The sequence below is a fragment of the Ictalurus furcatus genome, chromosome 28 (assembly GCF_023375685.1).
Source record: "Ictalurus furcatus strain D&B chromosome 28, Billie_1.0, whole genome shotgun sequence".
In the NCBI taxonomy this organism is placed as follows: Eukaryota; Metazoa; Chordata; class Actinopteri; order Siluriformes; family Ictaluridae; genus Ictalurus; species Ictalurus furcatus.
The window spans coordinates 14,816,661-14,829,160 of NC_071282.1; the positions used below are offsets into that span (position 1 = coordinate 14,816,661).

The 12,500-nt window shown below is 35.7% G+C and overlaps 1 protein-coding gene across 2 annotated transcripts in view; it reads right to left on the reverse strand.

The window, feature by feature from the left end:
- tbx5a (T-box transcription factor 5a) overlaps positions 1 to 11,389 on the reverse strand; it is a 19,354-nt gene extending 7,965 nt beyond the window's left edge. The window contains exons 1-6 of one of the 2 annotated variants that reach the window (XM_053618486.1): positions 10,911 to 11,389; positions 9,752 to 9,932; positions 8,665 to 8,759; positions 7,026 to 7,145; positions 5,410 to 5,557; positions 1,884 to 2,036 (exon numbers count right to left, since the gene is read on the reverse strand). In XM_053618486.1, coding sequence (XP_053474461.1) covers positions 1,884 to 2,036; positions 5,410 to 5,557; positions 7,026 to 7,145; positions 8,665 to 8,759; positions 9,752 to 9,892 — 657 coding nt within the window. In that variant the 5' untranslated portion in view covers positions 9,893 to 9,932; positions 10,911 to 11,389. Of the gene's footprint in view, positions 1 to 1,883; positions 2,037 to 5,409; positions 5,558 to 7,025; positions 7,146 to 8,664; positions 8,760 to 9,751; positions 10,798 to 10,910 lie in introns of those variants that run through there. The other variant, XM_053618487.1, reaches the window with a different exon arrangement.
- Between the last annotated feature and the right edge of the window lie 1,111 nt (positions 11,390 to 12,500).

Sequence of the window (12,500 nt, forward strand, 5' to 3'; positions counted from 1 at the left end):
ACGCTATATATATATATATATATATATATATATATATATATATATATATATATATATATACATACATAATTTAAATACAACTGCTCGCTACATTAAACTTGTTTAAGTAGACCTATGATCGCACATTTTGTGTAGAAATAAATGTTGGTAAAATTGTTAAAGTTAGTTCCTTGTTAATACATAAACGTATTTTTTTAACTGTAAATGAAAGAGTGAATGCTTCAAAAGAAAACTATGACAAAAAATAAGAAAAAAAACCCAAAAAAACAGCGCCAGCTCAACGCCTCGCTCATTGAATCAGGGTTGCTTTTTGAATCAGAATTTTTTAGGCTGTATGTCCATGAAACTACTTCATCAAAACTGAAGATGCCAGAGTCACAGTTCTTAAAATAATTCATTTCTACTGAGTTAGTGTAAACAAACAAACAAGCAAACATAAATAAATAAATAAATAAAGAAAGAAAGAAAGAAAGAAAGAAAGAAAAGAAAGAAAGAAAGAAAGAAAGAATGAGAAAATCTTCTTCTTTTTTTTTTTTTTTTACATGTTAAATCTGTTTTTATTTTCTGTGGGATCTATTAAATTCCATTACATTTTCCGTATAGGACTGAACAACTTGGTCTATTTCGCACGAGAAATCAAATTTTCCGGATAAACTGACAAGTTGCTAACCTGCTTCACTCTGCATATTTTCTTTTGAACGTCAGTTAAACTGGTTATTATTTCAGCTGGAACTACCGTTAAATGCAGGAGGGTTTGGAAAGTGGCAGTATACAAATTATAATAAAGCACCGTTCATCAACATAGACTTTAATGACATTAAACCCTTATATAGTTGTATTGTTAGTTAACAGACAACAGGGAGCATTATTATTAGAAAAAACGGAGCGTTGCTTTTATTAGAATAAATCTTATGAGCAGTGGTATAGGCAAACTAAGAATGTTCACGTGCAACAGATTTCTATTATCTGTAGCCTAGGTTAGGATATACAAATTTGGCAGGGATGTAAACCAAGCTGAAACTATCCAGTTATCCCACAAAAATTTCGAGAAAAATTTTGAACAGCTTGCATAGATTTGTGTTGTCTTTGAAGCCTTTAGAAACCTTAAAACTCTCTTCTATGACGAAAAAGTTCCATTGTTATAGCCGACCATGCTACAACATGCACACAAACACCTATTTCTCCTAAAATGTACTGGCAGGCAGGAATTTCTTACTGTCTATAGTACACATATAGTCACGCATCGACATCTCTGAACTATTCGAATATTACACAGTAAAGCTCACATATAATCAGGATATGCTGCTTTTATTTTTTTAATTAAAGACAAACAGCTTAAATACACAAGTGAGTAGAAAACTATTAAGACTATGCTTAATGCTTTGAATGAAATGTGGAGCCTAAAACGTGCAACAAAACCTGCTGTGAAAAAAAAAACCAAAATCGTCAGCAAGAAGACTTATAAATTAGAAATTAAGCTTATTTATGTGGAAAAATGAAACAACGAGAAAGTCTCTTAGTATTTCTTGAATGAACAAGATATAAAACAGTCAGTGCATAAAACAGTGCATGAAGGATTTTAATAGAAAAAAAAACGCTTAAATGTCACTGAATAGATATTAGGAAGAGAGTATTTCTTGCATGAATAACCTAGCATAATGTAAGAATAGATTTAGCCTAATGATCTTGGACTTGACCAATATTCAACCCAGTCACATTTTGCGTAATCTCCCATCCTGAAATACGACCTAATAATTCATTCACATTTAATTGACTGTTTTTATTAATGCAATGTCTGATCCAAGCCAACCAAAGGCAAAATAGTGAAGAATATGGCAAAACGTTATTTCTCGAACTGCGCGCACATCATCTCCTCAACTTACCTTGTGGTTCTGGTAAGACGTGACCGCAATGAACGATGTTTCGGGGAACACATGAGTGCAGAAAGCGGTGTTTTTGGAGCCGAACCCGTTATTTTCATCCGCCTTTACAATGTGGATCCTCGGTTGGTATTTATGCATAGAGTTCAAAATGATCTAAAATGGAGGGAAAATGACAAAAAAAAAAAAAAACCAACAAAAAAAAAACATGTTATAGCAGTTTTCAGAAGGTGGAATAAATATTGTTCGATGTCAAAAACTAATAAGCCTCTTGGAATAAATTTGCACTCAACGCGTTAATCCAACGCACAAAACTCAAACGTGAACTAATGTTTTTTTTTGCATTCCCTGACTGCAATATCCGAACACCTTGGCCTCCATTTGTCTTTTTTGTTTGACCTCCTGTGACCTGTTGGGAGTAAAGCACTCGGCGTTGTTTTGCGACATGGCCTGGCGACACCGAGACGCTGCTCACTCAGTTGAACTTGAGCCCTCGACTCGAAGCTGAAGGCTCTGTTATCCATAGAGCTAAGCCTAATTGTACTGACACACTCAAGAAGCCTGGGCATCACCCATGAAGAATCTAATAATGCCTTCTAATGGCCACTTTTACGTAGAGATGCATGTTTCATGCATCTTTTTGTGCCTTAAACAATTACACACTATATATACACATTTCCAGGTGAAAAATAGAAAGACATACTAAACTATATTTTATCTGTTTGCCCATAACTAGAAAACTGTAAACTGTAGCCAAACTTCTGAATGATGATGATGATGATGATGATGATGATTATTATTATTATTTGCAGTCATGGAAATCACAGTCCACTATTATGAAAGTTTATTTATTACTGGGTTTGTCTAGTTATTAACCTACTTGACTGGTCACTTGAATGTATAGGGGTTTAATCCAAAACCTAATATGTGAGAAGTAACAAGTATGAACAATGTCAATTTGGACTTGTTCAAGAATAGAAAGATCCAAGAAATAATCAGAATATTACATTGTGTATTTGAACAACATACCTAATATTTGAATATATCATGAAACATTTATGGGCTGAGGGGGTCCGGAATTTTGTTTAAAAGCTAAAGAAATCCCTGGCTGCAAAAGGTTTGAGAATATTTGGCAAATATTACACTTGGACACATTCACTGTCCTGGCATACATTTTCCAATCTAAATGCTAGCTTAATTACATTGTTAGAATACCCTCTTTGATATGCAACATTTACTTTTCTATATGCACGTAGCTCAATGATTGATAGGAGCAGCAACTGGTTACAAAGCTGAAGAACATCTACTCTTTAAATGCTGCATTCAACACCAGGCTAGTCCCCCAGTCATAGACTGTATGGGGTGTTTATAGAGTTAGATAAAATATACCGCCCTGTCTTCTAATATACAACATAGGTTGTCAGGTACAAAAGGACTGAGCAAGAACACTCACATCACTCTTGTGATGTAAGAGCATAAAGCTCACAAAGCTTTACCACAGAACTACATTACATTAAGTGTTTGAATCTGAATTGCGATCAGGCAGAAGACAGTTTTTTTCTGGTATGTTTGTGGCGGGACCACCCACTAGGAGTACAGCATTAGTGTGAGTGTGGTGCCCTGTTGCTGTGTGTCTTCATTTGCCCTGATAGTTTTTTTATGATAGCAAGGGATCACAGAGGGCTCTGATTGCTTGCCCCTCTCTTTCATGTCCCTGACAACACAGGGATTTTGAAACCGTCCAGATTAACAAGTTTTGTATACCTTTGTCCATCACTCATCTTGCACTATCATTATAACATAAACAGTTTGCAGCACTGATATCCAAACTCCACCCTGTGACTCAAATATTTCTAGAAAGAATGTGGAATGGTGTTTGGTACTAAAAATGATCAAAGTGGATTAGGGGAGACAAAAGCAGACAGTTTTAACTTGGACAACTCAGAGCAATTATGCTCTCCATGGATAACTAGCCCATTTTATTAATGTGATCAGCTCTATCATCAATAATTGTTGTTTTCCATTAAGTCTTGATATGAAGATTTATTATTTGTGAGCCTAATTAAGACACCTAAAACATAAGCCAATTTTACGTATTTCCTTAATGGATCCAGTCCCTTACGTTGCCTATTCAGCTGCCATCACTAAGTTCAGTAATTATTCACAGGTCAGAAATGATTTCAAGCACCTGGAACAACAAGTCGATAGATTGTTATTTTGGTCGGGAAACCATACTTCATTTATAAGTCCCAGGTTGCTCTTTCAGGATAAAAAGGAAGAAAAAGGCCAAGAACCACTGCAACCAATCAAAACTGCATTCTGGTCAAAAAATTTACAACACTGCTCACATTCCATCTGGAGTCCAATTTCATTTTGCCAGCTTGGGTTTGGCAAGAAAAGAAGCATGATGAACTTACACGCAAGCCAATGGAAAACTTGTGATCAGCACTAAATAGTGACATGGGACGAACCGCATCTTCACAGTGTAACTTTTTTTTGAAAATAAATAAATAAATAAATAATAATTAAGCAGCACAATTATAAATAGGCCCAAACGTCTAAACACTACACAGGATGTTTCAAAACAAAATGTTTCTGATCGAGCGTAATTTTGTGCTAAAATACATTTTAGACATATTTTCATAATCTATGGATCACCTCAATTGCCAAATACATGCATATAAATGTAGCACACGGTACAATCATGAGGCTGGTGAAATGGCATAACCGTAGAAAACCCCCCAAAGTGTTAATTATGCTCACATCCCAACATGCAGGTGCTGGGCTATGAATAAGCCCACACACTACATCATGCTGGAAAAAAATACTGAATAACTGAAAAAAATTGGCAATCTTGATGTAGGTTTAAACGGTACAAGTAACCAAATTAGCCCGCAGAGCTGATTCATATTAAGGCTACAGAATGATTCGTGTGGCACCCTTGCAAAAAAATATTTCAAAGGAGTTAATCAGGAATCTATTTTAGATCACGTTTAGATTATTTCAAGGAGTAGAAACTCAAACTTCATTTCAGGTCAAGTATCTTACCGACAGTATCTCCAAGAAATAAAAAAAGCACGTGCTATATCATTTAAAGCCAAAAACAGACTCAATTTATAATGCGTTGTTTCTAGTACATTAAAAGTGCGTTGCCTACATCACAGATTCGTTTAATTATGATTGCCGCTTATTGTTACAGCCTCTGCTCTGGCATGTGTCAGTGACGCCTGCTAAGAGTCGTATTCACCTTCTTCTAGAGTTCCGATGCTTGCAGTTGGCTCCAAAAGCAAGGCTACCTAATTGCACTTAAAAAAAAGGTCTTAAAACTTCCACAATGCGAGTTTTATGCATGCTCATGCAAGTCCAAGTCCAGCCCTGATGGACTTGGAGTATAGTCGGGCTGAAACGCGTAATATTTACAATTACGTAACGCAACAAGAGACGTGTTTAAACCTCAACTAAGCTATTTTTTAAATAAAGTAGAAAAGCAAAGAAATAAATATAATTAGGAAAATAAACGTTTACTTACATGTCCAAAAGGATCGAGGTGGTTGTTGGTGAGTTTGAGTTTCTGGAAGGAGACGAGCTGTCGCATCCAGTGCGCGCCTGTGGCTGGAGAGTCAGGATGCACATAGAGCCTGCCGGGCATTGCGGGTTCTGCCTTTCCTGTCACTGACCTAGAACACATGCCAAAAATATCATAACATAATCAGACATCTGTACCATATAGTTTTCATAACATTTCCATTTAAGTCTAAAATCCATACAAAAGTAGACCTAGTAGGCTACGCAGTGGTGGGGGACAGAATTACGCAAAAACGCAGCAACAGGTTTGTTAAAATATCTTCCTTTTTATAGATTATATTTGAATCGTAATCGTTCACCGGTAGTGTTTTTAATCAATAAGTCAAGTTTGGGGTTTCTTAATAATAATAATAATAATAATAATAATAATAATAATAATAATAATAATAATAATAATAAGAGTCCTTCGCAAGGGTTAGCAGGTGTGCTGGAATTCATGCCCACTCTGAAAACGGGTTAGGATTTTTTCCCTCCAAATGTAATCTAATTGACACTCTTGTTTTGCATGACTCATTAGCCTGTGCAGTGGCATTCTGACACAAATTTCTCCCTTCTGTAATTTTTTTTTAAAAGACCCGCTTGGTGCGGGTGCGTAAAGAGCTGAAACAGATAAAAGAGTAGCTGACTGAGAGCGCCATTAGTTCCAGTGCTTGCACAGAAGGGATAATTATCAGCGATATTGACATGTGGTCATCTTCACTGAATAACCTTAGATTTAAAACCGCTGATCCAGAAAAGAGCCCCTCAAACAAATCTAAATTCGGCGTTCTTTCTGGAAGCAGAGAGAGAGAGAGAGAGAGAGAGAGAGAGAGAGAGAGAGAGAGAGAGAGAGGGGAAGGAAATAGATAGGTACACAGAGTGTTTAAAGAAGTCTTTTCATATTGCCCAGTTTTGTTTTTGACAAAAATGTAAACCATTTCACTTGTTTGGCAGTCACATCTCTTGCCAAAACAAAATTTTAGTCTATACTCACTATGCACACACATGGGAGTCCATCTAGGTTTGACAAACTGACTTAAAACCAGGTTTCCAGTTTCTGGGGAAAATGTCTCTCAACAAAGATTTCTTATCATTGTTAGACTAACACTATTAATATTGATCGGTTGGCCTGATGGCTGTATTTATTGATTTGTATACGTGTTCAATCCAAAACCAATACATCACCAAGATTCAGATAAAGCACACTGCAAGAAATACACCTACATTTGGGATGTACACTTCTGTTAGCATTCTGTATATGTCGTGCAAGGAGTCAGTAAGAGGTTAACGGGGTGTTTCATGGAATAACCAAATGTGGTTGAAACAAGAGAAGCGAGAAATGCTTGCATTTTCCCCTCTTACGAAGCAGGCAGCCTCTGAATACTAAGCATTAGTCGAGGACAAAATTGGCAAGCCCGAAAACTTTCATTTCTTGGCTTGAATGTGGCTCCGGCTTCCCGAAACTTCCCAAAATATTCTGCTAGCCTCCTCTATAGAGCGAAAACAATTCTGTGTAAATATACAGCAGTCCCACAGTTAACTCAATCGTGCATGAATAACTTTCAGAGGTGTCCTACGAACCATTTATTATCGGCGAATTTATAGCGGTGGTCGTCCGCTGGCACGACATCCATCAGAAGAATATATTTCGTTTTGGGGTTCAGTCCAGTGACCTTCACTTTGAAGCTCGGGAACATTCGCCTGTAGACGAAAATAGGAACATTATGGCATTGAAAATAGGCCTGGAATGATTAAAAACAATGGGCAAAATGGGATTTCCCTCTGTCGGAGTAGTCCGAGTTCAAGATCGTGTTATTTTTATTCTTGAGACAGTATAGTATAATTGATCAACAATAGGCATTCACCTGATGTAAATTAAATAATAATTCAAACATAGCATCTATGCATAAGCTTTGTTTATTCATTTAATCGACATTTAATAATAATAATAATAATAATAATAATAATAATAATAATGTTGATGCTGCTGCTGTTTTTTGTTATTATTAATATTATTTTCTATAGCATTTTATGAAACATTCATTTGCATCAGGCTAGTCATTTCAGCCCACGCATCAGTTTGTTACTCGTTTATGACTCAGACATTCTGTAACATAAAACGCTCAAAAAGGATAAAAATATATAGTCACCATAAAAGAACTGGACTGTTGCATATTTTGTTTTGTAGCTGTGGTGGTGTATTGAGCCTAAAGTCTGCTAATAAGCAGCAATTCTGTTCCAGAACTTCGTGAAATGTGCAACTAAATTTATCCTTTTCCTCTTATTAGCATTCAAAAAGCCCATGCATCCATGCCTGAGCCTGTTTATGGTGTTGCAAGGCCCATTGGAGTCCAGTGGACTATTGGCCTTCGGGAGTTGTTTGAATGATGTGGGAAGGATGGCAAATACGTTTAAAAAAGAGTGAGGAAAAACGATCTGAATATAAAAGCCGCCTTTTGCAGCTATGTGTGCAGGAGATGTCTGTGTCTCGCTCACACAGACATCTCAAAAGTTTTTGTGACTGTTACTATGATAAATAATAAAATACATAGGTTCACACAGTTCTTATAGATTGCTCTTTTATTTCATGTTATACGTTCACGCGTAAAACCTCACTCCAAACGGAATTTATAAAGGCAACAAAATCCGACAATTCTAGTTATTTTTTAAAGTTTCTTCTTACACTAGACTATAGTACAGTAAGAGTTGTTCCAGTGCAGGTTTTGCAGTCACTTACTTTGATTTTGCTAAAAACACAAGCCGCTAAATGTTACAAAATAAAATGCCGTTGCAGCAAAATAGAAATTAAAACTAGAAAAAGTGCACTTCAAAGCGTCACATATTAATCCTATAATATCTTTGGTCAACAAAATGATGGTGTGAGCACATAAGGGGAGAAACTGGGATTAGGGTTATGTAAACCATAGAGTAATACTATATACGATAATATACAGAAAGCACTCGGACATTGTACAAACACTGAAAATCCACTCGAGACAAAAAAAAGTGATCGCATGGAGGAAAGCTCAAAAGAAGATAAATTAATTACATGAGTCCGAATTTTATTCGTTTTCAGTCGGTATCACAACTCGTTATATTTTGAGACATCACTGACATACGGCTAAAATGGTGATGTAAAAGACTGCTCATTTTTTTGTGTATAGTTTGGGACAAAATGTTAGTTATTGTGGAAAAACAGGCTGAACCTAAAGCGACCTACCTCCCTGCTTTGGTGATGATCATTTCCGTTCCTACTTCGTGGAATTTCATCCACAATTCACGTTCGTGTAAGTAAACTTTTATTCCCTCCATTCCCTGCAAGAGGACACACAGTTCAAAATGGAGCATGAACAAATATAGCACCGTCATCTGCTGGAGCCATTGAACACCACATGCGGAGAATAACAAAAGATTGGAGTTGCGCAAGATTAAAATAAGCATCAAGAAAACTCACACAGTTTCCCACAGACGTTTTTTTTTCTGAGGGAACTAAGAAAAGTATATATTTTGCACTGGGGCAATAAAATGAAATGTAATTTAGAATGTTAGAATAATATTACACCACTTGTGTTTAAAAAAAATTAAAGAGCTAGGAATAAACAGAAAATATTAAGCTTAAATATACATATGGCTAAAGGAAATGGGTATAGATGTGCATAGTGTTATAGAAATGAAAATGAGTAGGTTAAAAAAAAACAAAACCCAGCCACGTCAGCTTTAAGCCTCCCAAATCAATTACAAACATTGATAAATAAAAAATAAAGTAAAATGAAATCAAATAAAAATGCTTTTGTACTTATTACACATTTCCGTATTTTTCTGCTGCACAATTGGAAGAGTTTCTTACTGGCTAAATGTCAGATTGGACTACTTTGTTGTTGTTGTTGTTGTTGTTGTTATTATAATTATTATTATTATTATTATTATTATTATTATTATTATTATTATTATTATTCAGTTAACGTCTATGCTAGCTATTACTTATGAAAGTGAAGTATTGTGAATAATCCATTAGATTTGTTATCGTAGCTGTAGTTTGGGCCTGCAGGTATACACAGTAAAATCTAATACTGAATCCATATAGGAACAACTGAACGCTGTAAAAGAACATCACTGTAGGTATTATTTTCACACTGTATTTTTACTCTGTAAAAAAAAAGATAAAGAATTATTATATTATCCAACCTCTCCATTTACACACGTCTTATTTAAATACATACTTGCTGATTTCTAAGCCTCTAATCAGTGAATTGCACACACACACACACACACACAAACACACACACACACACACAAGCAATCCCAACCTGTTGAATATAAGTTGTCTGGGATGATGGAGATTTGCTGGAGCTTCCATTTTGTTTCTCCGCTTTACTCTCGTTTATATCCTTTGAATCGGGATCATTTGGAGATTTCTGGAGCCCAGAACCTTCTTCGTTGTCAGCCATGTCAGAAGGCCTATTTCCCTACTGCTTTCTACCCTAAAGCCTAGACGACATAAAAAAAATAAAATAAATAAAATTTCGGATACAACTTTTAGTGACATCAACGTTTTTGGATTTTAATATACAGTACAACGCATACAGAAAACTCTCGAAACTAAAAAAAAAAGCGTTGTGACAAAAACAAAGTACAGTATACAAACAAAGGTATATTAAAAAAACTATACAAGTTAACCAAGTGGTCTTATAAATTCACAGTGATACTACTACTACTACTACTACTACTACTACTACTAATAATAATAATAATAATAAACAAAAAATATTCACTCTCGAGGGCCAAATCTCGAAATCCTATGAACACACTACATCATATTTAAGATAAAATTCAGCAGCGAGCTATTTAATTTGTACAGGTATTTGTCTCTATGGTAAGCCCATGTTAGATTACATATTAGACCAGTATTCCACTCTTTCCAATAAATAAATGAAAGAAAGAAAGATTTAGAAAATAATGTGTAGTTAGCTTTATTTTTGAAAATAAGTTTAATCAGTAAACATAATAGCCTTATAATAATAACAATAACAATAACACTACTACTACTACTACTACTACTACTACTACTACTACTATTAAGCTACTAACACGGATATACCACCTACTAAAACCACTACTACCACCTCCACTAATGATAGTTACTATACACTACATAATACACACTAAACAAACGAACTATAGTCCCTCATAACCTCAGGGAAGAATTTGATTAAGGTATTGCAATGCTTTCGGCTTTGTAGGCCATTTCAATTGTAAGTGAAACAGTGCTTGATTAATGACGGTCTGCTTAAATTACAAGTGAAGCAAAAGGTTGTCAAATTTAGTACAATTTTAAAATCTAGCACACTATGAGTAAATCACTAGTGCATACAGATTATTACAGGGGGCCTTAATGTGTTTATGGTTCACTACAACAATGATTTAAGAAAACCAGAAAGAGCAGAACAGCTTTGGAAATCATGTTACCTTATACACAGATTGGTGCGGAATTCCGTGATTTTCCGTGACGCTGTTTGATTTTTTTTAATGCGACATATATATCCCAAGCTCACGAACCGCTACTCTGAGAACCCATGGATTTCCTTTCCTTTATTTCCACGATCTCGGCAGACTGAGGCTTAAGCTTCTCTCCAAAATATGGGGATGATGGAGAAGACCACGCGCTGACGTTCACACCGAGGTACCCTCTTTTCCGCGAGCCTAGTTTAGCCGATACCATCGGCTAAGGAATACCAACACATCTAGGAGTCTAGGAGGCCACTTCTGTCACCGCCTTCCTCTCTCTCTCTCTCTCCCTTGCACTCCTCCTCTCCGCCTGCTTTCAACTGGTCAGCGAGTGAGACGTTGTGGAAAACGGAAGCCCCGTGGACACGCTGTGCTGTAATGGTATTGGTCCGCCCCTGCTTTTGCTGTCCTCAGTCTCTCCACCCCACCACCCCCCACTCTCTCACTCTCCCCCCCCCCATCCTTACAACAAATAAATAAATAAATTCTTCTTCTAAGGAAGACGAGAAGGCGCGCAACTGACGGCCCAGATGGCTATCAAGTGGGAGTTTGTACTGGTCTTGATAATCATACACAACAACTGGACTTATATATAATACAAATGTAATTTCTGATACATTTTGACCCAGCCAAGTCAATCTTAAGCTCTCAGATGGGTGGGACGTATAGTACTGGGTGTACTCCAGAGTCAGTATAACTGAGTTGTGGGTCTAGTAAGTTCAATTAAAATGTTATAAGGGTAAATATTTTATATATTTTGCAACAAGACAAAGGTATAGGGAAACAAAATATAACAACCACATAGCAAGGATAGAGGCAGTATTTCTGCTTAAAGCTTTATTGTTATAGCCTAGTAATAGTAGGCTACAATTAAAAACTACTAGGCTATATATATATATATATATATAGTATATTATATTGCACACACACACACACACACACACACACACACACACACACACACACACACACACACATATATATATATATATATATATATATATATATATATATATATATATATATATATGCACTATACTATACTATACTATACTATACTATACTATATATGTATAATAAGCTATATAATGCAGATCAAACCAAGGGCATTGGCCTTATTTTATGAGCATCCTTGCACACAACAACCAAAACATTTTATGACAAAGCTAATCCGAACAGGTCAGCGTGTCTCAGTATTTGAGGACATAGTGTTTAAGATGGAATTTAAACAATACGCCGCGAAACCGCTCTAACACTGGTGAATACCACTTGCAACCTGAGCATGCACTGAGAAATTCAAGTCACCACAAACTAGTCGGTGACAAATGAGAACAGGAAACGCCTGGAACGTGATGTGTCAGTGTAACAGTTTAAAGTGAAACCAATGGATTATTATCACTTAGGCTATATATATATATATATATATATATATATATATATATATATATATATATATATATATATATATATATATATATATATATATATATATAAACCGTTACAGCTGATGTGCTTGCAAATAATCCAGCTTTTTGTTGACCTTATATTATT